The sequence below is a fragment of the Camponotus floridanus genome, unplaced genomic scaffold, assembly GCF_003227725.1.
Source record: "Camponotus floridanus strain SB8 unplaced genomic scaffold, Cflo_v7.5 scaffold1, whole genome shotgun sequence".
In the NCBI taxonomy this organism is placed as follows: Eukaryota; Metazoa; Arthropoda; class Insecta; order Hymenoptera; family Formicidae; genus Camponotus; species Camponotus floridanus.
The window spans coordinates 10,014,444-10,042,145 of record NW_020229214.1 but is presented as its reverse complement, the minus strand read 5'-3'; the positions used below and the strand labels follow the sequence as shown (position 1 = coordinate 10,042,145).

Here is a 27,702-nt window from a genome sequence, read left to right as displayed (position 1 = left end):
GGAACGCAATTGACGGAATGTCTGTGATTGAACGAACTTCGTTCCGCCAATTCCGCATTGCGCATACGTTCCGTATCATGGGACCGCACCATTACGCATGCGCATAGAGGCAGAATTTTTCGATCGCTCGTAGGCTCGATAGGGTCGGTAAAGTGTGAAAGTGGGTTGTTTTTGATTGTTATAAGCGTCAAAGAATTGTCAAAAATGTTATCGTTTAACGATCAATCTTTTCGACAATTGGCACATTTAAGTTAATTATTTATTAGATATCAGTTGTGTGAGCTAAAATCGTTTGACCATACTTGTATATAGTGTGTGTAAGAATAAAAAGTTTGTTTAGGTGAATCTATACGATGGGAACTAGATTTGCAGCCTGTAATTATCACACTTGATATATATTACTTTGTATTTATTGATAAATTCTAAAAATCCATTTATAATTTATATGAATCTTATAATGTAATGTATTCTGATCGATTTTCAATATATATTTATAATGGAAGCAATTTTTACATATATATCAAAATTTTAAATTATAGACAGTTTAAAGCTGACCAGTCTACATGATTATTATCAACGGCTACTTCATGGAACTCAGCCGATGCCTTCCGGCTTGGACATTGCAAACACGCTGAAATATTTTTCTCAAACTTTGCTATGTAAGTGGCTGTATACATCAAATTATAATAAATATATGTTTTCCTGTGTACATATGTGTATATATATATGTACACATGTGTGTGTACTTTGATAATGTAATGTTTCTTGATATATTTTATTATTTTATCTATAATCCATTTAATAATTTAACGAGATTAAAATTTTTTCAGCTCTGTTAAAAGAAGTGCGCGAATCACCATTTGAAATGATCAAATCACAACAGTTTGATGGAGAACGAATGGCATTGTATCCAAATTTAGATTACAAGCAACTTTACAATGCATTGACACAATTAATTGATGTTGTACCATTGATTCACATTGGTTTACAAGGTGTGTACACACATATATATGTGTGTGTGTGTGTGTGTGTGTGTGTGTGTGTGTGTGTGTGTGTGTGTGTGTGTGTGTGTGTGTGTGTGTGTGTGTGTGTGTGTGTGGTGTATATATATTTATATATACATATATCTTTTCATGCTGTCATTATTAATTAGTAGTGATTAAAAATAATAATTGATTTTTCTTAAATAAATACTTCACATGTATCTTTATTAATTAATAATAAATATTGCAGATTATGATTGTATAAACATAATAGTTTTTGTTTTTTCATTTCTTAAATAATATTGACCTTGTCAAACAGTGCATATACGCATATAATTTAACACACACACATGCACAATAAAAATATTAATATTTATTTTGTAGCATTTGGAAAAGCTTTGTTGCAATGTCTAGCATGCCTGTTGCCATTCCTCGATCATGACCTGATTGACAATTTATCGTACTTAACTGCTAGTACAATATCGGTACTTCCTATGGAACTGCATGAAGAAATTGTCAACTACCTCTGTTTTTACATTTTGCCATTTACTATCAGTAAGTACTTTCATTATATATTTGTAGCAATATCATTGATATTCATATATTATATGACAAGCACATTCATTTCTCTCTTCAAGAGAGAATAACATTTGAGAGAGATTGAATTCACAAGGAAAATTTTATATTTTCTTCATTGAACAAGAAATTTGTCCACTAGCAAGTAAGAAACAGGTTGATAGTTTGTAGAATAATTCATATTATTTTAGAATTAGTATAATTTTATAACTTTTAAATAAATTTAACACTTTTATAACACAGTATCCATCAAATATTAAATAGATGTGATTAATGGACAATAGAGAAAAGAGGAAATGTATTAATGTTACATATAATGGATATTTTTAATTTTTTTCAGCAAGAAGAATTGAAGCTAGTGACAAAAATGCTGCTAGTCAATCAGTGGCTGCTGTTATAATGATGGTGTTTCAGTATTCTAATAATCCAGGTATTCTTACACATGCATATATAAATGGAAAAAATGTATAACATTTATTTAAAATGTATGCAATTTATAAAATTAAAGATTAAAATTGTTGGATTGTTTATATTGCATGTCAGCATCTTAAAATTTTTCAGCAGATTCTTATAAAAAATTTTGTATACATATGTGAGAGGAATATATGTAAAATTTATAGTTGTATAATATGTAGATAAGTAACCATGTCCTCTTGTAGCACATCATTGTCAATTGCTGGAATGCCTAATGGCTTTGAAACCAGGAGTTGTAAAAGACATACTTTGCGTTATCGCTTATGGTACTGCATCTGCAAGAGCATCGGCTGCAAAATTGCTCTTTTATTATTGGCCGTCCTTCAATCCAAATTTATTTGACCGCCGTGCTGTATTGGTAAAATTTGCGAGTAAGTATTACATACATACATACATACGAGGTCTATAAATAAAATAATGAGACTTTTTCGAGATGAACTTTTATTTATAATTTAACTGTAATTTAACTCTGTCTCCTTCAAAATAGTTCACTTGGGAAGCCACGCAGCGCCTGAGACGTTGTTTCCAGTCTTCATAGCAGTGCTGGAACTCAGAAACCCGAATGGCCTTTAGCTGGTCGGTTACAGCCGCTTTTACGTTTTCGGTCGTATCAAAGTGGTGTCCTTTGAGATGAGTTTTCAATCTCGGGAAGAGAAAGAAATCACAGGTCGGGCTCAGGTCAGGCGAATACGGGGGCTGGGGAACGGCAGAAATGTTTTTCCGTGCCAAAAACTCCGTAATCGAAAGCACAGAAAAACATTTCTGTCGTCCCCCAGTCCCCGTATTCGCCTGACCTGAGTCCCTGTGACTTCTTTCTCTTCCCGAGATTGAAAACTCATCTTAAAGGACATGACTTTGATACGACCGAAAACGTAAAAGCGGCTGTAGCCGACCAGCTGAAGGCTATTCGTGTTTCTGAGTTCCAGCACTGCTTTAAAGACTGAAAACAACGTCTCAGGCGCTGCGTGGCTTCCCGAGGGAACTATTTTGAAGGAGACAGAGTTAAATTATAGTTAAATTATAAAAAAAGTTTATCTCGAAAAAGTCTCATTACTTTATTTACGGACCTCGTACATACATACATACATACATACATATATACGCGTAGATACATACATATATACACGTACATACATACATGTATACATACTCTCGCGCGTATACACACACACACACACATATTATTTTTTTTCTTACTTTTCTACATAGGGGAGATTAATTATTATCAATTATTATAATTTTATTATGATGCATATTCAATGTATGTGTACAACAGACAAGATATAATATTTCTGGAATGAAACGAGATGTTAAACATTTCGCTCACTTATATTTTAGACGATCTTACTCCGTTTGTATGTCAACGGGACAGTTGTCCGAATGCCGGCAATGCGGAAGCTGGTAAAGTTTGTTACGATCATCGCATTTCCATTACATTTGGTACTGAATCTCCACCACCTCTTTATCTTTGTATCGAATGCGCGAACGAAATCCATCGAGAGCATCCGAATCAAATGTTTTACGATATTTTACATCCGATGCAACAAGTGTCCATGATTTGCGAAAATAAGGTAAGCATATTGAGTCAAACAAATACATATAAATGTATGTATACACACACACACACACACACACACACACACACACACACAGAGGGTGTTTCAGATCATCCGTTTATGGTTTATGTTGAAAAATTAAGAAATGATTTCAAGCCTCATAACTCGAAAAGTACTTCATGAAAAAAAAATTTATTATAGTGTTTTGGAAAGCTCTCGAGGTAAGCTACAAGAATATGCAATGAAAAATAGGGGGTTTGATTTAAAAAAATGCACTTCCGGTCTGAATCGCCTATTTCCGGCCAGAACTAGAAGTTGAAAATACCACCATTCGATAGAACGCACCCGATTTATCAAGAAAATGTTTTTATTTTTTTAAATAACCACTTTTCTAGGTTTTAAATGGGTGGTAGGGGGGTCTGAAACACCCTGTGTGTGTGCGTGTGCGTGTGTGTGTGTGTTTGTATTATTGTTATGTATTCGTGCGACAATAAATGCTTGTTGAATATTTAAAGTAATATTCGTATCAAGTGGATTAATTTTTATTGTTTTTATCCTTAGAATTGTAGGGCAGCTGACAAATCAGCCATCAGCATTTGTTTTTCGACTGAATGCGCGAGTTACAATGGAAATCATCCTATACGATATTGTCAGCAATGTCACAATATTCGTCACAATAATCGTCGTGGCGGTGATCATGTTTATCACATGGCGCTTCCACACATCTCGCAGCTGGACTCGCAAACGCAAACTTATATGGTTCAAGCGATTGTCAGGCAAGCGCCATTTTAATCATTGAAGATATTTCTCACATTTTATCCGATAATTTGGCTCAATTTGGCAAAATCACGTGATCCTTTCACACTTTATAGTTTACTTAAAGAAGCTGAACCGCAAAATATCGATAGTAATCGGGATGTGACAGAAATGAGTGCTGTCAACAAGGGAGGCATAGGATTCTCAGGAGGTAGCGTTGGCGGCGGTGGAGCTATCGGAAGTACCTTCGGGAGTCACTGCGATCCTACAAGTTTAGAAGAACGACAACTTCTCGGCAGATATGGCGTATGGCTGCTTGTTGGACTTTGTACTCCTAATGAGGATACCCCGGTTGAAATACTGGGCCGTTTATTATCAATGTTATTTCATTGGTTTCATGTCACTGCCTACTGTTTCGATGGTATTGAAAAAAGACTTATACACCTTATCTTTTCTGTTGGTAATTTAACACTTTGCATATATACACTTACTCAAGTAGACGTAGCCAGACGTAGGTGATAGAGCGACGGTATCTCGGCTAAATATGTATAAAATGTAATAAGCATATTTTTTCCCCCTTTTTTTTCCCTCCATATACATGTTTCGATACATATGCCATATATGACATACGCATTTTTTTATGCTCCAAGAAAAATCTTAAATGTTATGAAAAGTTATAGTGAAAAGTCGACATGAAAATTGTTTGAAAAATAGGCCAGAAATGCGCCTAACGAAATATTTAGCCGAATTTAATCTATTTCGTTTTAAAGATTAAGTATATAGATTAGACATTAATTCAAGAATTTATTGATAATATTGACTGTACGTAAAGTCAATATAAAAAGTGTAGTTGCCTGCACACGACTCGACACACATTTGAAATTTGCGCTCAAATATACTTTGAATACCTTGAGGAAGATAGCTTCGAATTGTTGTGTAATAAATTCAGGAAATGTCGAATTTGTTTATGTGTTTCGATCGTATCTTGTGACGTTATATATCGATAGTCTAATGATAAATTACAATAGCATCTTTGAATTCTTCACTTTAACATTTTTATTTTGTTATAATTAATTTTTCGATTGATTGAAAATATTTCAGGCCAAGCGGAAAGCGCGCTCGAGAAATTAAAAACAGAACACGTCTGTGGCTGGCTTTCGGAAGTTATGAAGACTCATTATGAAGTATTCATTTCCTGTCTTTTACCGCATCCCGCAGATTACGTCAGAGTTGGGGGTCATTGGTAAGAAATTTTTATTTTTGCTTGTGATAAAGATAAAAAATGAGAAAAATCTTTACACACAACTATAAATAAAATTATTTTCTATTTACATACATATTTAGGTGCGTGTGCGTGTGCATGTAAAAAATTTAAAGTTACAAATGCGTGAAAATCTATTTCCTTTTGATTTTGCTACTGTACAGATGATGTGATTATTATTAACGGTTAGAGAATACGTTACATAATTATAATATAATTAATGCCATTTGCGAAAGGGAAACCTTGGCTTCACGAACGTCGCATTTGAAAGACGGATTACATCGATTATTTTGTTTGGTACCGTACGAAGTGATTACGCCCGATGTATGGGATTACGTGATGCCGCATTGGATGGAAGCAGTAGTAAATGATGTTCCCGAACACGAACTTCAAGAATTAAAAATCATATTGAGGTATATTATATAGCGTTTGTTTTTGTTTTTGTAATCTTGATCACTTCCCTATAATTCCCAGTTTTAAATAAAAAGTCATTCTTGTATTTAATTTCTTATTTTTAAACAGCAAAATTTTGGATCGAGATATGAATTCTTTGGGATTTGACACAAAGAAGATGTACAACTTTGTAGCGAAGCGATTTGTCAATACGAGCGCAAAAGTACAAGAACAGGCCCTTAATTGGCTACAGACGCTTACTATGCTGGAAATAACAATGCCCCTGGATCAACTATTTTCAATATTCAGTGATGGGATTGCCGTGATGCAATCGATGAGTTGTGCAGAATCGGAATTAAAGCCAAGTAAATCTGCAAAGGATAACGATAATGGAAATGTTACATGTAACTATAATCGTGATACATATTTGTGTTGTATCATGTTCCAAAGTATGTATTATGTCAATAATATTAAAATACTCCTCTCGCAATGTTTTAATATATAAATTTGCGAGGCAGGTATTTTAACAAAATTGAGTATTATGAAAAGTACGAGTATTATATATGAGTATTTTGATGAAATGAATGATGAAAGATAATATGAATATTTCATCAACCGCAATCGCAAATTCTATTTATGTGATTTCTGAAAGTATGTTTTTAAAATATTTAGGTTCCATAGTAGAAAATGACTCGGGAAAGTCGACACCACTTTCCGATGATATGGTACCAACGCCAAGGCATATGGAATTTTCGACGAACGCCGAACTCAATTTATCTTGTTGTATTCTTATGCTCGATATATTACTAAAACAGGTGAGATGGAAATTTCGTGTAAATGTTACGTCTTGTGTATTAGCATTATTAAAAATCTTTTAATTTCATTTAATAAAAAAACAATAATGTGTGAAAAGTCTAATCTTGGCAGATGGAACTTCAAAATATGGATAAGCATACTGGTATTAATACATGGGTTTGCCGAGATGCTTGCCACTTGATGAAATCTATAGTTGCATCTAATTGGAATAACTGTCACATATGCGACGCATCGGAAACAGAATGCACTTATTGCGAGTCGAGGGTGATTTGGCACCAGTTGTGTCTGCAATTGATTACGTACATGGCACCGGAAAATCCGGCATATCCTCCCGATGTTAGTTAAAACTTGAATTTATTCGATTTATTCAGATTTTTATCATAATGCAATAAATATATTTATGAATGTTATAAATTTATTTCTCGCTGTCTCAACATAGCTTGATGTTATTTAGGAATAAATGTGAAGAAAATGGATCGAGTTAATACATTGCCATATATCTCTATTTTCCAGACAATTGTGGATGATACCGCGGAAGATCATGGTCGTAAGAGTTCACCAGAAACGACAAAAAAGAGCGATTCGAAACCGGATGTAGTTATCAATATGCCAGTGCCAGAAATGCATTCTGTAGGCGGAGTTTTAGTTCACATGCCACACGTACGTGTTTCTTGATAAGTAAATTCTTAATAATTATGACAAACTTTCTTTCAAATTCAAGCGCTAATAACACGTTAGTCTCGTTGAGAGAGGATTAAATTTCCATGATTTTAAATAAAAAAAAATATATATATTTTATCTTGCAATGAGGCACAAATGTCATCGTCGTCTTAAATAATCGCGCGCTGCGTATTTTACAATCCTTCCATTAAAAGCAGCGCATGCTAAACTCGAACCATTTTAATTATGTCTATTATATATGTCCGTATATGTGTGCTTTTCTCTCTCTTTCTCTCTCTCTCTCTGTGTCTCTCTTTCTCTCTTTCTCTCTTCTTCTGCGACACGGCCTGATCACAAAACACGGTAGGCTAATCTATGTCACCGGATTAGCTATTTTGATCGTTTATGTTAGTTTTTCGAACAGATTATGACAGCCACAGTAGAGACAGTTTCGGAACAGCTGGATCTCGCAGCTATAATGCCAACGGAAAAGATCATGTCCGCTGTCGCGAGAACGGTCACGTTATCGGAAACTGATGTCGGTAAGAGGATACTTTACATATCGTTGTGAACATGATAATTATTTGATTACATTAATAGCAATTTTCTCCTAATAATAATAAATAAACACATAAATGTACATACGTTTGTAGCTACTGCAACGGTAAGCGTGGCAAAACCCCACTTGATTGGCGAAAACGATGAGCCTGTCAACTTGAGCCCGGAAGCTGATTTAGACGATTTTTGGCATACCTCTGTAGGGAAATTTCGTTTTACAATAGAAGAACTGCCGGAACAACTTCAATATATTCATAAACTATTGAAGGTAATATATTGCACTATAAAATAAAAATTATATACTGCTTGTATGGATAATTCTGCTTATTTATTTACTCGATAATTATGCGTCCCAAATTCTACAAGTACTTAATAAGTTTGATTACAATAATCCTACAACTATATAAATTCTAATTACATCAGCCGAGACTGTGGGTGTAAAATTAAAAATATTATTTCGAATGAAAATTTTGTTTACAGGAGATAATGACAATTGACAAACCTGATATCCTTTATTATATGTTGCAATGCTTGAATGTAATGTGTTTATATGGCGACGCATTTAACATGGCGGTGAAGGATCATCAAGGATTTTTCATATGGTGCCAGGAAAACTTGTTGATAAAAAAGTAGCGTATGTTTATATATATATATATATGTTTTATTTCTATATACATGTTTTATTTGAAATATATTCCTCGCGATAATGACGGAGATAATCACGTGCACGTGAGAATTATGTGTTTCAGTTGTTTCATTGACTGTTTGATTTTTACTGTTATACAGTTTATGGGAGCTCCTAAATGCAGAACATTCACATATAGCACAAGTAACTGTTCCATTATTATTACATTGCGTGACATTACCGTGCGGCACTGATACTTTTTGGCGGCTCGTACAAGAAGAGTTTCACAATTCTGATTGGCGCGTTAGATTCGTTGCAGGTAATCGCGCATATAATTTGGAGCAAATTGATCTTTGCCATCTTTTTATCATTAATGTCGTAAATAATGAAAAAACAAATATATATTTTTTTTCTTCTCCTCTTTTCAGTTGAGCGTGTTACATTAATTGCAAGATTTATGGACTCGACGCCATTACGAAATATATTGAGTCTCCAAGCTGCATTAGCAAATGCATTTTGTTACTTGATTACAAGCATGGACGACAATAATGTATATGTAGCACAGCGTGCAACCTTATATCTCGGAACTATTCATGATGCAGCAATCAGGGTAAATTTTATTACCTTTAAATTTTTTTGTGTGCTTTAAAATGTTTGACTTAATATTAAATGAGGCAAATTTTTACAAGTTATTTATACATATATAAATCATAATACATACATATCTATCATATATTCTCAATGTTAAAAAATTAAATTTTCTCAAGAGATCTGAATCTATCTTTCCAACATTTGACTTTAGCAAAGAATCTAATTACATCTAAATCGTATTTCTTACATAATGATTTCAGTCGTTAATTTTATGCCTGGAGACACAATTCGATTCCGTAATCGTAGACCGGCCGATGGTATTGCAATCGCTTTATCAGCTACACAATAGCCTTAGCGATCGGCGGATCTTGACATGGGAATTTTTTCTAAATCGATTCGATACGTTATTTCTCGAAGCCCAAATCAATTTGGAGAAATCGGGAGATATAGCTTATTTGCGCGGTTAGTATGTGAAGATGTGTGTTGCAGCTTTTTATTTATACATGACTTTTTCAAGGAACCATGATTTTTTGTGTATTTGCGTAAAATATCAATATCAATCGTCGCTGATTGAGTTTTCCTGCATCGCAGATCTAAAAAATACAGATTTGAATAGCGAAGTATTCATGAAAAAGTTGCATCGCGCGCACGAAGCACTATCTCAATCGGACGGTAGCGGGACAAGTTCCGTAAAAACGCTGAGCGCGAGTTTCGGCACAAAATGGCCATATAAGCGCACCATGTCCGCGCCCGCATCGATGATACCTCGACAAGACACTAAACAAGGTATGTACATAAACGTCCCTGTGCTTCACAACTTCCTTTTATCGCCTTTTCGCGCACCCCACAGATTATGTTGTACACTATGTGTTATTTTTTTTCTTTTGTTTTCCGCATCTTTCACGCAGAAAAGGAAAAGGTGTACAGCCGACAATATTCTGCGCCCATCTTGAAAAGGAAGAGTTCGAGATTTGGACTGGGTCAGTTGTTGGGGTCCACCCCACCTAATAACAGTATCCCAGGTAGAGTAGCGTGTGTTGCCTGCGTAGCTGTAGACGAGACATAAATATGTGTATATGCGCAAAAATGTTGCTCGTTTGTATTATAAGGATGTTAAAGCATTCGACTGCAGATGGATCGTTCGAATAGATCGAACAGATCGAACGGTAAGTAGCAATGCAGAATCGCATAATTGGTAGAAATGCCTTAATAATGCTCGCACAAATGTATGTTTGAAGATTATAGATCGTTTTCGATAGATTTCTATCGAGAAAGCCTGAAAACTCGGCTAAATATTTTGTCGTTGTATCATTAATATGATAAAGATTCAACAATGTTGCAAATTCGTCTCGTAAATTTTTTTCTTGTAAAAATATTAGATTAGATTAAAAGGAATTTCTCTTTTTTAATATTGTTGATAAGAAAATATGAGAAAAAAGATTTTTTGAATTAAAAAAATACTGAAACTCCCTTATACGTACTCTATATGAGAAAACATTTTCCTCATATTTTCAAAATACAAAACTTTGTTAATAATCTTTTTTCCCTTCATATATCGCTTCAACTAGCCTTTGAGGTAAAATGTGATGTGCATGTTTTTTTGTTGTTATATATATAGATAGATAGATAGATAGATAGATAGATAGATAGATAGATAGATAGATAGATAGATAGATGGAAATTTAGAGAAATAGTTAATATTACATTATTCTTATTCAGTAGACCTCTTTTTCTTTCCAATCTGCCTAAAATTAACATGTTGAGCAAACATAAAGTTAATATTGGTAAACCTTACAGATGGTCATATACATTCACTGAACATGGTTGATGAAGCTAGCACATTACCAGGATACACTCACAAGATTGTGGATCTTGAAGAAGCAGATAAAGAAACAATGCACTTGCTAATCTTTCTGTTGATGCAATTTCTCTCGAGACAAGATCAGGTGAATTTATTTAAACAACAGAAATACATAATTCCAAATATTTCAAAAGAATAATATATTTTTTTCAATTTTCTGTGTATACAAATTTACATATCGACACAATTTAATTAGGCTTATCCAACGGATGAGAAGCCACTATCAAAAACACAGGGCATAGTTTTGCGGCACTTGTATCTTCTTTTAGGATATAATCAGACTGAGCGCACTTTCCATACTTCTCCGCAACGTTTAAGGTGAGATTTTTATACACATATATGCACATATATATATATATAAGCACATTGATTTTGTGCACAGTTTGATAAACTTCTCAACAAAATTGAGAATTGTATTTTTTCTTTGTGCATGATAACTTATATGAATTGGATTTATGTGTTTAAAAGTTGATAAAATCGATGCGCTTATATTTGTCATTTCCATCTCTCGATTTAATAAGATTTATAACAATAAAATGTGTCAAATTGTAGGCTGTCACCAGTGTTTAATGTCTTTATCGCCAACTTACCACAACTCTTAGACCAGAATCATGTAATGGGTTGGGTAATGACACCGCCAGTTTTAGCAATATTGCAACATTGCCCTTGCCCTCCACAATCTATTCCTCCTACTGATCATCAACCTCCGAGTTATAGTCTTTGGTATTTAGAGCCACACATCAGGCGATCCTGGTTGATGTCTTTGCTTGTTATTTTGTACAAGGTGAAGAAAGCTTATACAAAGTAGTATAGTGTTATTCAGAATACACGCTAAAAATATATGTATATTATACATGTTTATAATATATATGAAAGAATGTGAAAAGACGATTTCTTTTCAGAAAGTTACAATTATATGATATACTTGTGAAATTAATATATCTTTGCGAGCAAATAGATCGAAATTTTTTTCACACGAATGATAAATTCTTTCTTTAGTGTCAATATGGACAACAACCGTGGTGTAATCAACTTCAAGTATTAGTGAAGATAGTGTTGAATACGCTCGACACCCAGCATCATCAATGTAAAAGAATTCCAGCGACTGTAGTTATGGCTGCGCCACCTTCCAGATCACGTGGTAAAAGTTTAAAAAGTTTTAAGGAAAAAATGCATATTGTATTACATGGATGAATTGGTGTTATACACGAACGAGTACGAGTATTTTTCAGATGTGTCTCAACCCTCACTCGGAGTGGAACACGAGTTAACAACGAATGCAATGGGGGAAATGGACACGGAAACTTCGGCAATGCGCGCATCAATGGTTTCAGTGCATCAACGGAGTCCTGGAGGAATGCATGGACAAATGGAGACCCATTGGGAAGAAAATAATGGTCCAGCTTGTCGTTATTTCAATAAACATTTTACTAGGTCGGTACATTTGCGTACAGATGCCCCCCCCCCTCTCTCTCTCTCTTTTTTACACACACATTTGAAACAATTTAATTTTTGCATGAAAAAGTGATGATTAGCAAGAAATTTTACAATTGTAGTCGATTAATTTAGAAATTAATTTGTACTTTTGACATAATTATATAAATGCAAAATGAATTATCAATATATATATATATATATATATGTATATATATTGATCAATATATATATATATATATATATATTGATAATTCGTTTTGCATTAATATAATTATGTCAAAATTACAAATTAATTTCTAAATTAATCGACTACAATTGTACAATTTCTTATATCAATATATATATATATATATATATATATATATATATATATATTTGTGTGTTTTATAAAAGATTATTCTATTACTTTTATATACGTACACTTTTCAATGATTGTCACTTTTTTGTTTGTACTATAATATTATAATACATATTGCAATATTTCCCTTTCTCGCGGATAATACTTATAAGATTGGTACATCACATATATTACGCTATTATTATGCTTCTGTTCTCAAATGGTGGAATGTCACAATTTGTTATTACTTTGAATGTTTTTGCAAAGTTATTCGATCAATGCGGATGATACGGAGTCTGAGCTTGCTGCGATTCCTGAAAGTCCAAAATCTGACAGCACCTTACATAACAGCAGTGGAGGATCTCTCGGCGAGTTAGAAGATACGGCTCCCCAAAATATGCTTCTTCAAGAGCCACGTACATCGATTATATTGGATGGAAAAGGTATAACAGAATCAAACAATCGAAACATTAATAAATCGAGGATAGAATCTGTGACGAAACCTATATGGTTTTTAGGAAACGAAGATGAAGTTCATCAGGTAATTATACTTGTTACAAAAATCAACATGTTTACATTTAGTTTAGCATCTAATTAAGATATTTATTGGAAGAAACAGACCCAATATCAAGTGACTAAAATAAATCAGTACTTTATGACAAAACAAAGTACCAATTATAATTGATATATCTGTAAAAATATTAATTATAAATATTATTATACCTTAAGCAAAAAGAAAAAAAGAATAAAGCATTATTTTATAAACATTAATATTAAGAAATTGATATCTGTTGAAGCAAGATATATAAATAAATTAGACTTGCAAAACATTACATGATTGAAAAAACTATAAAAAGTTATCAATAATTTATGTTATCTTTTCCAGGGAAATAAAACGGGACATCAAAAAAAATGGAGCGTGTACGAAGGAGTAAAAATGATGGTAACAGGCACCTTTTTAACAGGACAACAAGAGCTTCCAAAATCCGAATCTAAAACAACTGTACCGCTGCTAAAGAATGGAAAAGGGCATTTGCCATATAATGGAGATACTGTCTCGTCAAAACCGTACGATCTGTCAAGCGCCTTAGCCCTTGCTACGAGCATTTCTCACATTCAAAGGTAACTTGTATAAAAATAAAAGAATAAGATTTCTACTTCTATAAAAATAAGAAAAATAACCAAGTTTGTTTTTTTTACAAGCGATAAATTATCAATGAAAACATAAAACTCTCTCCCCTCCTAACTCCCCTCCTTCTCTTTCCCCCCCTCCTCTCTCTCTCTCTCTGATTTTAAATTGCTTTATCATAAATTGGGACAAATTATTTCTTTTCTTTTTTCGTACACACTCTTCTTTTTTACAATCTCTACATTTCTTTAGAAACTCTTTCCAATTTGATGATCATCATTTCACTAGCTTAATTTTTAATACTGGACATTGTTTTTTTATCTTAATTCTATAATATTATGTCAAACATTGAATCTTTTTAATTGTATTATCAATGCAATTTTTAAGAATGAAATATTTAGTCTCATTAATATATATGAAAATTATATATCTCATTTACACTTTATACTTTTAGATCCGATTTGCCAAAGAAGAAAGAAAAAGAAAAAGAGAAAGAGAATGAAAAAGAAAGAGAGAAAGAGAAGGATAAAGAAAAGAGCAAGGAAAAGAGAATGGAGAAAGAGAAAGAAAAGGAAAAGGAAGAGGATAAAGCGTTTGTAAAAATCGCAGGCACTAACACCGTCAATAACACCGATTCGCTAAATGCGAAGCATCTAGGTCGACAAAAGCATGTTGAACAGATCACAATTACAGCGACATCGCCAGTTTCACCTTGTCAAGTGATTACAGTAACCAACAGTGATCATTCGAGTTCACCAGCCCTGAGTTCTTCTATATCATCGCAAATCATAAGTATGGAGAATGGACAACAAACAGGTGGTCTTCCAATTAGTACACAACCATTGATAACTACTCCAACAATCGAAAGATTATTGCCAATTGGTACGATAATTCGCGCGACTGGTAAGCAATTCATATTATCAACAATTCACCTATCACATGATATGGTAGGAATAAAAATGAAAAAGTATTCTGTCATTTTTTTAAACTTTGTAGAACATCAAATGTAAATATTCAAATATTCTTGTATATAACTTTAAATTTCGGTAGCGGTTCGGTTTTGTTATAGGCAGTGTGTATTGTTCCATTTCAAATCCATATGAAAATATTTGACGTTTTTATGCTGTTATAACATTACAGTAACATTATGATAACATATATTGAATACATTATTTAATAAGATTTCTTTATAGGATCGCGAACTGCGCAACGTGTATTAAAATGCGAAGACACATATGGCTCTCCTGAATCACCATTATCCAAAATGGATATTTTGACAGTTAGTGAGTAAAACTTTTAAAATGACAAAAAAAAATGGAAAGAAAATTATAATTTAAAAGTAATTCTTTTTTCTCTCCATTTTTTTAGGTTCTTCATTTGAACAAGATAGTGAGACTTGCGTGTCTAGTGACATTACGAGTCCACATAGCATTTCTCAATTGGAGTTTCCAACGCCAGAACGATTGCTGCCAGTTGGTGGTTCTCAGAGAGATTTCTCTAATTTAGTCGAACGAGTACGTCAAGCTCTTGATATCTCAGATATCGAAGGTATATAAGCATTAATTTTCTAAGACTGGGTGATTTGTAAAAAATACTACTTTTGTCGTATCTCTATATGTCTATGCAAAAGTATAAATACAGTATATAATTTATATCTGCGAGTGCATATTATCGTGTATAATCTTTCTACCGTACCGCGCGGTCTTTAAATTAATTAAAATTTTTTAAACATTTTTAGCTAAATTAATTAAAGCTTCTAATTGTTTATTCATAGATATATATAGATATTCATAGATATTATTTAAAAAATCTGATGTACATGACATGCATTTTGAAAGTTTTCTTTTTTTTGCTGAATGTATAACTTATTATACTTTGCAAATGAAAAATACTTTGAAATATTTTTCTTTTTCAGATACGAATAAATCGAATGACAATGCAAAACTTGACACTCATAATGTGGTACTCATGAAGCAAGATAGCGGAACATCCGAAAATATGGTAATAAGCCTTTTCTTTTTTAAAAATAAATTTTAAATTGACTTTAATATATAATTTTAACTTTTACAAGGTAGGCAATCCTTTGAGACAAGAGATCAATTTGCAAAAATAAAATGTTTATCTCGTTTTTATTGATCCAAACTAAAGTTTGATACGTTTAATTTATTGAAAAAAACGAACGTTTATTACTTGTAGAAATGGGAATAAAATAATTAATTTTAATAGAAAGATATAATCAAGTTATATAATTAGCAAAAAAGTAAACACTTATATTCGATTAATTTATATTTGTCTACAGTCAGCGTCACTTGTACCGACATGCAATGAGATTAATTCGAGTAGATCGCCAAGTCCGAGAAGATTAATTAAACAAGTGGCTCTAGAATCGTCTCCGCCAGCGGTTGATTCCGGAGATTTTCTCTCAAAAGTAGCAGATTATGAACAAAAGATTAAATCGAGGGATCAATTTCGTATTCAACGTGACAGGATACGAAAAATCACAACTACAACGGATCATGATGCGATTACTCATGCGAGACGGACAGAGTCCTGGTAAATTTTTCGCATATATATAATGTACTAACACGTCATTATATGTAAAACTAGTGTGCTTTTAGCACTTAAAAAAGATTAAATATACGGATTAATAATTTCAAATAATTATCATACCTTAACTGATAAATTGTTCTTTCATCTGATAGGTCTGGTCCACAAGTCCAACAAAATTTAGACTTTGCCTCTCAACAAGTGTATCATGCAGATTTCAATTTAAAGCAGAGTTTATTTCGCATCGGTGACGATTGCGTTTATGATAGGTATAATTTGACATGCTAAATTATTATTAATTTATTATATTCCACATCGTATTGATTGAATCGAATTCCATCGACTATGATACAGATGCTCAGAGTGTGGAACAATAAGAGAAGAATATTCCGATGAGGAGCTCGGATTGTGTATAATAACCTTAGGAACGTTTATTCATCGAGAACCATCTTTAGCGGCACCATTATTACCGGAAATACTTGGAGTAGTTACCAAGTAAAATATTATATTTTTATGTGATATTTTTATCGCCGCTTTTATGATAAATAATACTCTAATGCTAATACTCTTATGCAGGGTTGGACTTTACGCAATGTATCCTTGGCAAAGCGAAACAAATATGCATTTGCCAGGTGGTGCAGTTAGCGTAGCGCATCAGTTTCTTAGATGCGTTCTTCATCAATTAGCACCTAATGGAGTATTTATGCAAATGTTTCAAACTCATTTAAACGGTAAGGATTAAATACCAATTTAATCGCTTATGTAAGCAGTAGAGTTATTTCAACTAAAATTATCAATCAAATTTTACAATGCGTCTATCTCAACATCAATATCTGAAAGATTTTGAATAATAATAGAAGAACAACAACAGTTTCCTTTCTCTGCTTGCTGTAATGCTTTCTTTTATTTTGTTTCTCTTTCTTTTTTATTTTTTTTTTTATTTCAGAGACGACAAGATTGCAGTTTTTTAAAAGCGTCGCGCAAGCTTTAATCGATTTTAACGAATTAAATCCCATTGCGCCTCTGCAATTGTTGCTCGAGGTAAGAAAACATTGTATATTAAGCAAATAGGTTTTGTATACAATTTTCAATTATTACTTACAGTTTTATACTATAAGATTATGTACTTGTTTTAAGTTACAAATTTCAATTTCAGACATTAAATATGAAAAAATCATTGCCTTTGGAACGCCTACCGGTAATATTGTATAATATTGCGTGTTACTTGGATTGCTTACCGTTGGAAGCAGGATTGGGTCCGGGTGCAGCCACATGGAGCGGATTATTGGCACAGTTTGATGGACTATTTCGCAGACTCGTTCTTATGCTTTCTTCCATTGAAGATATTACTCCTCTCTTACGAATTATAATTTCTATATTGAAGGTGCCAGGGATTCAGCAATCAAAGGTATATCAAGTCAAAGAATTTCAAAGCAAGCCAAAAGTTATCCTCTCTTGATTATTAATTAAAATAAATAAAATAATCCTCGTATTATATTTAATATTATTGATATAGCTTAATCATTCTTTTAGGGAATGCTAGACCCATTTTCCAAAGTATTAAGTTATGCCATACAAAATTCAACGTTGCAGTATAATAATTTAACAGATCTCTGCTACTTGTGTCACAGAGGATTTACTCGTGATCGTGATAAGCATTTTTTTGGAAGAACAATTGTATTCGAATTAATTCAGGCTATTAAATTTAAAATTACAATACCAGATTCAAATTTTCTATTACTTCTTCAATTTGTGCTTCAGGTAATTAATTATGACATTTACCTAACGCTCGCGCATAAAATTTTCAACTTTAGATATAATCGAAAGATATTAATATAATAATATTAATATAAGGATATTGGAGGATCCTTGCCTAATACTATCATCGCGATGGAAAATAATATTCAAACGGATATGTCGCCAATCTACAATACGAACGCCTCTGAATCTCTAAAGAGTCAGTTGTCGGATGTCCTTGAATTTTTAGCTGATTTTCACACTTTAAGCAAAATCAAGGTATGTACGCGCACGCACGCATTGCATGCGCATATGTATCGTTCTTTCGAAGAGTTTTTTCTTTCCTTAGAGTTATAACAAAGGTATGCAGGCTGGATTGAACGAAGATACATTGGGTGGAATATTAAAGTGCGGCCTTGCTCAATATGTGGCTTTAGAAATTACGAGGGGCAATAACAGAGAGAATAGAGCCGTCGCGCGTTACTTGCCATGGTTATATACCGCACCATCTACCATACAACAAGGGTATGCTCTTTTTTTTTTCGTATTGCAATCATCTATTTTCCCTTTCCCTTATTTTTTCTTATATCTGTAAGATTTGATCTAAAATTAATTAATTATCTTGATTTTAACTATGGAAGTCGATCAAATGTGTAAATATTTTAGTGCTCGTGAATACGTCGATTGTATCGGTCACATTAGACTCTTGTCTTGGTTATTACTGGGATCACTGACACACATGGCCATGTATACCGGCAACACGAACAGTCTTACTCATTCAGCGATACCGTTGGCGCAACCGATACCTCAAGAAGTGTCTTGTCACATTGCCGATCATATACAAATGATTTTCTCAGGATTTCCAGAACAATCGAAAACATCAGTTCTCCATATGTCGTCGCTCTTTCATGCGTTCATTCTTTGTCAAGTAACTATTAGTAAAATTATATAGATTTAATTATATATTTTATAAATTAAATATATATATATATATATATATATATATATATATATACACACACACGCGCACACACACACACACGCACACACATACACACACGTACGCACGCATTTTATTGTATATCTTTATACACTCTTTATTATCGTCCGCGCGCACGTGCATATTTGGTAAATTAAGTAACAGAGTGTTTTGTCTCGCTTCAGCTTTGGACGATATATTTGGAAGAACTGTCCAAGAATAATGCATCAAACAGCGAGAGTCACAATATTACTATGAATATTTTGTTAGAATTTTGGGGCAAGATAACGCCTTGTATTTTGCAACTCGTCTCTTATTCGAAAGCCGTAAGTCAGATTTTAAATACACACTATTTCACTCAAGGTTCTTTATCATTCATTGGATGTTTAAAATTGATACATTTGAGATAAATTTGAATAGAGAATGAAAAATATATGGAGATGATTTTATTTTTAGCTATCTGAAATGCTCAACTTGCATTTCTTGAGCTTATTGGAGGCTTTGTTGGAATGCGGATCGATTCTGCTAAGTAAATTACTACCTCTGTGGAATGCTATTTTATTTTCTCATCATGTTCAAGTAAAAAAAACAAAACACATTAATAAAGATGAACAATTGGAACAAAAAGATAAGGCACACTAACTAATTTTGATTTATCATATTTTGTAGCTACCTGGTCATTTACAGATGCGTTTGCAAAATTGCCGCGATTTCCCGCCAAGCAGAATGGCAGAACATTTTGTTTCAAACCGAAGAGAATCAAATGCAGTACTCTTACGATGGTTGCATCGATTACAATTTAAGATGGGACAAATAGAAATGCAATCCTCCACCGCCACACAATTCTATTCCATTTAAAGAAGAGAAGGAAAGAGGGTATGGTCCGATGGTAACTTTATAAATTAGATTTGAGTCTCGTAATCTTTTCTAAAAATTGTAGATACAGAGTGAACGAATATAATTGAGAAAGCACCTATTTTTGTGTCAAATAATAAAATGTTTGTGTATTTGTAATATTGTACATAATTTAAGTACTACATGTGCAAATTATTATTTAATGATTGCGAGAGATTTCAATCAAGTTAATGTTTTGAAGTTTACACATGTTGTAATGCTTATATCATTATTGTTGTCGTCGTTGTTGTTGGACCTTTTGGTTTAATCATCATTAGTGCACGTTTTAGAGTATAATCCCAACCTCTCCAACGGAACCAGACAATACCTTTAGAAATAATATGATGATTATAATAAGCGATTGAAAAATCTGATTCTTATTTGCTAAATGCAAAGAAGAGAATTTAACACACATTTGACTTGCATTATTTACAATCTCTGCTTTCATTCCATTATTAATTAATACGACACAAAATTTTCCTCAATTGTGTGTTTGCTGTAGCAAGTTATAAACGTACCTTGTCGTGCAGTAAGATCTTGCGGATCGTTTAAATAAAGACCATTCAAACCGCGTCCGCAAGATTTCCACCACCAACCACCTTTAAGCATCGAAGCGCAATTCAAAGATGATCTATCATTATCCCTAGAGTCATAAATAAAAAAAAGTCTAAATCCAATGCATTTTTGTGGCAATGACATGTTGCATTGTTGCAAACATTTTGCGTATCGTTACAATGATATAATGTGCAAAGATGTATTTCATTATACGTAATAAATGTGTTACGTGTGTGTATCGCTTACCTATTATACGTGGAGAATGGGCTATTGTTTGATCCGTACCAAGGATCGTTTAACGAATCTCCAGCATTTCCCTCATATCCATCTATCTCTAATTTATAATACTCTCCCTCTGAATAAATTTTAAAATGCGAATATTGAGCATATCTATAATTAAATTACAATTGTGTACTATTTGATGGATTTGAGCATGGATTTACACAATGAACAAGTTGCAAATTGTAAAACTTGGCAGTGGTATTCTTCAGCAAGTGTTAACATTATCAATCTCAGTTTGTGTATACCTTTTGTTACCTTCGAAGTCTTCAAGTTCAACTCGAAGCATATAATCTTCATTATTTGTCAACATGTATATATTTTCATTGCCCAGCCAAAATTCTTTAGCAGGATCTCCAAATCCATTTTTATAATCTCCCCAATCTCTATTAAAATTCTCCCTTGGCTCTCCGAAATCATCCCTCCTCTGAATAATCTTTAAATCAAAATAATTATTTTATTGCATGCGCGTAATGTAAATAAAATCTGTGGATTTAATATACGTGTAGGCATGTCTCCCGCTCACACTTTGTATTTTATTCTCGATTTATTATCGATTGCCGAAACTATCGAGAGATGGCCCGTTCTAGAGCGTGGATGCTATGCCATCCGTACGTAAAAATGGTCGTCAAAGAAGAAGGATAAAACATGAAAATGGCCAACTTACTTTTTAGTCAACGCTTAGAAAGAGATTTCTTTCAATTTTTCCGACTACTATTTGTAGATAATGGCGCATCCATGCTCTATGTCGATACGATACGTATCTTGGTCGATAAATGACATTATGTAATTTAAATTAACATTTAAAGAGATGTGCTTATCCTTTTCTATACGATTTAATATCGCGCGCGCACACCCATATAATAAACTCACTGTCCAACCACCATCGGCAATTTCCTGTTCGCAATAAACCTTGAGGAACCAATATGTCGTACCGCGTATTTGCAAATAGTAGACTCCGCTATCTCTCATTCCTGCGTTTAATAAATCCACACAAGAATAACCCTAGAAATTAATAATATAGCGGAAAATTAAAAGTCTTAATTTAATGTCCTCGACAAATGCGTGAATTAAGAGCACGATGAATTAATAAATACCTTGACATCCTTATAGTTGACTAATACATCGCTTGTAAAGGCGGTAGAATTTGCGAAACTTGGTTTATTCTTAACACTGGGAAATATAACTCCCCGATTTTTATTACTCGATCTAGCAATATTGGAAGAAGATGTTGCCGTCATAGGTGTCGTAGAATTGGTAGGGTTGTTCGAGGGTGAAGCGACAGACGATATTGATGTTGTAGTCGACAAGGGTGGCGCCGCGGTAGACAGCATAGATGTTGCGGGCATCTCCGTTGCAAAATCTTCGGTTACGTATCTTGGAATAAACGATGTAAGAATTACTTGTATATATAGACAAAAGTACAATCTATCGAAGATATTTCTTTTGCTAGAAAATAATTTTAATGAACGGAAAAAAAATTGTGCGCCAAATTGTGCCACGAATTATCTTATAAAACAGTATTACACGTTACATTTCCATTGCTAAATCTCCTTCTCGTTGAAATGCTTATTATAATCCCTAAGCACTTAATAATAAGACTGGATTTTTTACCTGCTTGGATCATATTCAACGAGCCGGTCAATTGTCGGATCTAACAACAATTCAGCCGGAATTGGACGTTGCGCTAACGTTGCCACATCGTCCTCTTGTTTTCTCAAGCGGCTCTCGACGCCCTCCAGATTCTCAATAATCTTATTCGTTTTTGATCTTAAATCGGCATGAATTTCGTTAATTGCCCTCTCTTGCCTTTGCGTCTGAGTAAGCAATTTGTCAGATTTTGGCAGCAAGTCATCCACCGAACTCTTGGTTCCCATCTAGCATTATATCCAAGCTGTTAATATTAATATCATTGCGCACGAAAAGTTGATCGAAATAAACATATTTTATTTTCTATTTATTAATCATTCCATTATCGCAATTTGCACCGTGCTATCAAATCGTTTATATCACGATGTACATTTTCTTTTCACGCATTCAAAACTCACCACTACATTCCAAACTTGATCCATTTTTTCAGAAACGGTAAGCATCGGATACATTTGTTCGACAAGACGATCAATTTTACTCTGCTTCGTTGGAGCTTCGGTCGTTGTTAGATTGAGATGATTTTGTCGATCATTTCCGTAATTTTTCTCGACAATAGCCTCGTGCACATCGGTAACCATATTATATAACGCCCCGAGATTATCCGACACCAAGTTCATGTGGAATTGAAGTTTTCGATCCATACTACCTGTCGCTTGCCTAAGATTCTCAATTTCAATCGTCATATGGTTCATCACTTCGTTACTCATAGCTTTAGTAATTTCGATGACACTCATACTGACAGGTTTCTTTTCGCTCGCCTCAGCATTTATATCATCATTTTGTAAGAAATTGTTGTCGAGCTGATTTTTCAGATTAACAAGCTTATGATCGATATCGGAAACTTTTTGATCCAAGGAGACCAACTTTTCACCGAGCGTTTCAGGAGTCCGATGATTTTGATCATGATGAATTATACGTATCAGCGGAGCTAAAATAAGTATTGTATATATATATATGTGTGTGTATGTATACACACACACACACACACACACACACACACACACACACATATACATATAAATATATAATATATAATAATAATCGGTTTCACGATTTTCGAAATTAATTTTCGTAATATATTTCGTTCAAATCTTTATATTGTGTGTGTATAAAAGAGGAAATCAAAACAACAAAATACATAATTAAGATGTATACGATATAATATAGCACACTTACTATCCTCGGTGTAATCTTGGCTTTTATTTTCGGTAATTCTCGCTGCGTGAATAGCTTCCGTTGACATAATAGGGTACGCATTGAAAAGTTTCAGATCTAACGTTCTGAGTTTAGTAATAACCGCATCCGTTTTATCGATATTATCATTTACGCGCGAATCTAAAGCTTCTACTCTTCTCATCAAGTGTTCCACCGCCTTATCTAAATTCTCGATTCGTTGCAACTTGGACTCTAAAGTTGATACTATTACTTCGAAAACATTGAAAAGATATTGTTCTCTAAAACAAACAATAAATACTTATTATCGCATCTCTTTGTATTTAACTCACTTTGTCTATTATTTACTTTAAACTCCAACGTTATTGAATATATCTATCGAAACGATAGAATCTATTGTTATTTGTAACTTTTTACGTTGTGATGATTAATAAGCGAATGCTCGTTGATAATTTCGAATGATTAATTGGCACGACTGTTACCATTTTACTATTGGAAAATTATTCAATATTATCAACTCGCTATCGCGGGTTGAATCATATATTTACCACCGGCTCTTAATCATCTTCATCGGATGGATACATTTATATCATTGCATATTAATGCCATTAATATAATGACGATATTATGTGAAAAATGCATTCTCGAGCTAGCAATTACAAGTGGAAAGTTTCGTAGCGGAGTAGTATCGACAAATTTTGAAAAAGAGTATATATATATATATGAGTGCAGTTTAAAATTGCCAATTCTTCCATCCGTAAGAAAAACATTTCTATACTTCTCTCATTTCAATTCATTCTCTTATACTCTTCGCACGAATCGAAATAAGAAAAAATGTTAGCATCGAGCTTTCTTCTTTCCCGTTCCCCGCCCTCAAAAATAAAGAAAGAAAAGTCGAATACGGATACAATCGACATACCTATTTCGTTGCAAATTGCGAGAAGACGATTGTAGCGTAGCGCCGGTGCTATTATGGTTCGCGCTACGTGTGCTGCGCTGATCGGCGGATGTTCGTGGTAATCTAGGACTTCCCGCTAAGACAAAGCCCAAAAAGCAGCACGCGATAACGAGTATCGATTGTCTCATAATTACAAAGTCTTGCGGATTCTAAGTTTCGATGAAAAAAATCTCAATCAAATTACATTGGAAGACGTAAACACACAGTTACATACAATATATAGACACGTAAGAAAAATGCCAATCTCTACAAGTAAATCAATTTATTGAAAATCTGATAAGCGATGATGTATGCGTGATTTTGCACACACGCTTTTCTCTTCTTCTCTCTTTCTTTTCGCCTATCTTTATTGTATGTACATATGTGTGCGTATTTAATTTATTCTTATTAGTAATATACACTCACTCTAATCTCTTTTTCCCTCTTATCGCGAGCACTTTGATTCGTCACATAATTTGTCCTCAACAACGTAAGCAAAAATGCACTCGAGATTTATTTATATATTATTAATTTTACTTATCCGCGCATAATCACGCTGTACAAGTAAGAAACACAATTTATGTAAATATTGTAAAATTTTCTTTACAAACTTGTATGCAACGTGTGACGAGTGTATAAAGAAACAACAACATTTTGAAAAGATATCGATTCGTCGGAACAATTTTCGCGGAATATTTCAATCGTACATCGACTATCTACTTGTCTCAAGATTTAATCAAAGTTTTCGAGCTCCCAAGTTTGCGGACAACTATAAGACTACGAGATATATCATCTACGCGACATCATTCGCGCGCACACACTCCACGCACTCTTCTCTCGGAAAACTTTAATATCGAGTTATAGAAAAAAAAAACATATATGTACCAAACAACACTCTCCGGAACATTTGTACGAAGAGAGACGTCCAATTTGCTCGATAGAGAAAGAGAGAGAGTTTCGCTTTGCCTTGGAAGCCAATTCTCTTTCTTCTTTCCTTATTATCCAATCGGAGCGATAATCGATCCACTGCACAAAAAGTTGTCACATCTCTCACTTCTTGTTGCTCGTTACTGCCCTTTGTCTTCCATTTCTTTTTCTCTCGCTCTTATTTCCTCTTTTTCTCCTTTTTAGTTAAAGTTTCATCGCCATAATATTACACGTACCGTTGATCGATCGAATCCTTGAAGCAAAGGGTGAGAAAAGTCAAATTGACGAGCGAAAAAGTTTCTGTCGTTATAAATTATTTCGAATAAAAGCAACGAATAAGTGTAAAGAAAGTCGAGGGCTGCATCGCGCGATTGTGAAACGTTGCGCCGGATGATGCACGGAGTACGCGAAGTAATCGACACCGATTTTGTTTCTCTTTGCAGACGACGTACTTTGAACGGAAAGGCTCGATCGGAGTCATATGCGCATCCCGCGAAATATGTTGGAACGGTATGGCACGATCGCGCGGATAACCGACAAGGTATATGCAGGTACGCGCAGTTTCGGTCAACTGTACAAGACAGTTACTTACTTTCACATCCAAGTGCCCGCGTTCAAGCGGCATCGGCATCGGCCGCGCGAGCGCGCGCGCGCGCGCGCTCGGAATCCTTTCCCTCCCGACTTGGACTCTCACTACCGTTCCTTTTTCAACTCTCGTATCAGCCTGCGGGTCCTGGTCCCATTCTCGTTCGACCCGTACACAGGTGGCGAGGCGGTAGATAGAGGCGTAACGAAAGGGTGGGGTATCGTCCAGGAATCGGGAACCTTTTCCGCGCTGCCTGGTATTGCCTGCCGCGTACGCGTAGCCCGACATAGCCCGTGCGCAACGAGTTGCGACGAGAGCCATTGCAGAAATGAAATCGCGCTATTCCAATGAAAGGGGATTGTTCCGATCCGATTGAATAAAGTTTCATTCAGGAAATATGAATATACATACATATATATATATATATATATATATATATATATATATATATATATAAAACGCTTTAGAGTTTTTCCTTTTCCATTGCGATTATTCAACGTCGTGCAACTTGTCGAAACATCTGCAAAGGTATCGAAAAGAAGCGCTTTAGTTATCATTCCACAATGATATACGATTCGAAAGCGGAAGAAAACAATTTTTAATTCGTCGCGTTTGTAGAATTGAAAGATTGAATCGTCAATTTCAAACATATCTTCCCCAAAGACATTCTTCTCTTTCGATTCTCTTGCAATTTCTTATTACATGTAAGAATCGCGCATCCGCGAGTTGTACATTTTTATAAAATTCTTTCGAAAATATATATCCATCAATTATATATAACGAGATGCGATGCCTCTTCCGCTTTTATGAAAGCTATATATTACATGATCGGTTATTATCGCTGTAACCACGCTCCATCGTCTAGAGTTTAGATTTACAATATGTACGCTGCGCGTCAACGATTAGTCGGACGAGAGTATCTTGCGCGAGTTAAAAATTACACGAGAATTTTTTCCAATCGATTTAAACGATGCCATCTCGCAGTGATCAACAATGCGTGTCGAATGTATTGGAATTCCGAAGATCGTGCCGCAAGGTAAAGATAACGAGGGAAAGTGAAGGAAACAAAGAAGTATATAGCGCTCGAACGAGAGAATCGAATATATTACGAAGAATACATGGCGGAAAAGGACAAGCAGGAAGAAAAAAGAAACATTACGCGAGAATTTGGCACTGTGATTGTCTACCAACGATCGATCGATCGATCCCGCTTTGATTTGTCGCGCCGTATATTTTTATCATGCTTGGAAAGAGAGTATAAAGCAAGAGAGCGCGAGAGAGCGAGACAGCTGCAAAGTTTGTTCGTTTATAATACCGAGGATACTGGAGTAAGGCCGAACCACGAATTACGACTCTCTGTCGGAGAATGGCTGTATCTCGCCTTGAGATCGCCGAGAGCCCGCTATGATACAATCTCCAAGATTA

At 34.2% G+C, this 27,702-nt stretch overlaps 2 protein-coding genes across 9 annotated transcripts; one reads left to right on the top strand and one right to left on the bottom strand.

Moving 5' to 3' along the window:
• Nucleotides 1-131: 131 nt before the first annotated feature.
• Nucleotides 132-20,977, top strand: LOC105249624 (protein unc-79 homolog). 7 transcript variants are annotated; one of them, XM_025408240.1, is made up of 47 exons: nt 132-375; nt 540-659; nt 831-992; nt 1,368-1,538; nt 1,900-1,989; nt 2,219-2,404; nt 3,372-3,604; nt 4,151-4,365; nt 4,462-4,766; nt 5,447-5,588; nt 5,843-6,019; nt 6,129-6,403; nt 6,672-6,814; nt 6,927-7,151; nt 7,329-7,475; nt 7,888-8,017; nt 8,129-8,301; nt 8,514-8,662; nt 8,820-8,977; nt 9,087-9,268; nt 9,510-9,711; nt 9,841-10,035; nt 10,158-10,229; nt 11,047-11,195; nt 11,307-11,428; nt 11,663-11,894; nt 12,110-12,251; nt 12,343-12,544; nt 13,152-13,425; nt 13,771-14,006; nt 14,468-14,916; nt 15,207-15,296; nt 15,382-15,561; nt 15,929-16,014; nt 16,313-16,566; nt 16,716-16,829; nt 16,915-17,055; nt 17,137-17,291; nt 17,507-17,601; nt 17,717-17,968; nt 18,094-18,321; nt 18,415-18,576; nt 18,647-18,822; nt 18,964-19,225; nt 19,462-19,602; nt 19,733-19,855; nt 19,946-20,977. In XM_025408240.1, the coding sequence occupies exons 1-47, from the start codon at nt 354-356 to the stop codon at nt 20,132-20,134; spliced, it is 8,328 nt and encodes a 2,775-aa protein (XP_025264025.1). In that variant the 5' UTR covers nt 132-353; the 3' UTR covers nt 20,135-20,977. The 7 variants fall into 7 exon arrangements, with proteins under 7 accessions (XP_025264025.1, XP_011253517.1, XP_025264010.1 ...); XM_011255215.3 differs by having other exon boundaries at nt 1,398-1,538; nt 4,462-4,805; nt 10,158-10,271; nt 19,946-20,134; XM_025408225.1 differs by having other exon boundaries at nt 10,158-10,271; nt 19,946-20,134.
• Nucleotides 20,315-26,671, bottom strand: LOC105249622 (angiopoietin-2). 2 transcript variants are annotated; one of them, XM_011255211.3, is made up of 12 exons: nt 26,284-26,668; nt 25,650-25,944; nt 24,747-24,934; nt 23,831-24,108; nt 23,053-23,582; nt 22,619-22,881; nt 22,102-22,381; nt 21,878-22,009; nt 21,253-21,440; nt 20,972-21,115; nt 20,689-20,813; nt 20,315-20,498 (listed from the first exon to the last, which is right to left on the bottom strand). In XM_011255211.3, the coding sequence occupies exons 3-12, from the start codon at nt 24,911-24,913 to the stop codon at nt 20,392-20,394; spliced, it is 2,214 nt and encodes a 737-aa protein (XP_011253513.1). In that variant the 5' UTR covers nt 24,914-24,934; nt 25,650-25,944; nt 26,284-26,668; the 3' UTR covers nt 20,315-20,391. The 2 variants fall into 2 exon arrangements, 1 of the variants encoding a protein (XP_011253513.1); XR_003122716.1 differs by lacking the exon at nt 20,315-20,498 and having other exon boundaries at nt 20,738-20,813; nt 20,972-21,080; nt 26,284-26,671.
• Between the last annotated feature and the right edge of the window lie 1,031 nt (nt 26,672-27,702).

Excerpts from the sequence above, each read along its gene's own strand:
- LOC105249622 (XM_011255211.3), bottom strand. The coding sequence starts at position 24,913 with ATGAGACAATCGATACTCGTTATCGCGTGCTGCTTTTTGGGCTTTGTC. Across the intron at positions 24,109-24,746 it reads CGCAATTTGCAACGAAATAG|AGAACAATATCTTTTCAATG; the intron begins GTATGTCGATTG and ends TGTTTGTTTTAG. Across the intron at positions 20,814-20,971 it reads CCATTCTCCACGTATAATAG|GGATAATGATAGATCATCTT; the intron begins GTAAGCGATACA and ends TTATGACTCTAG.
- LOC105249624 (XM_011255214.3), top strand. The coding sequence starts at position 354 with ATGGGAACTAGATTTGCAGCCT. Across the intron at positions 12,545-13,151 it reads TTCAATAAACATTTTACTAG|TTATTCGATCAATGCGGATG; the intron begins GTCGGTACATTT and ends GTTTTTGCAAAG. Across the intron at positions 15,562-15,928 it reads TGATATCTCAGATATCGAAG|ATACGAATAAATCGAATGAC; the intron begins GTATATAAGCAT and ends TTTCTTTTTCAG.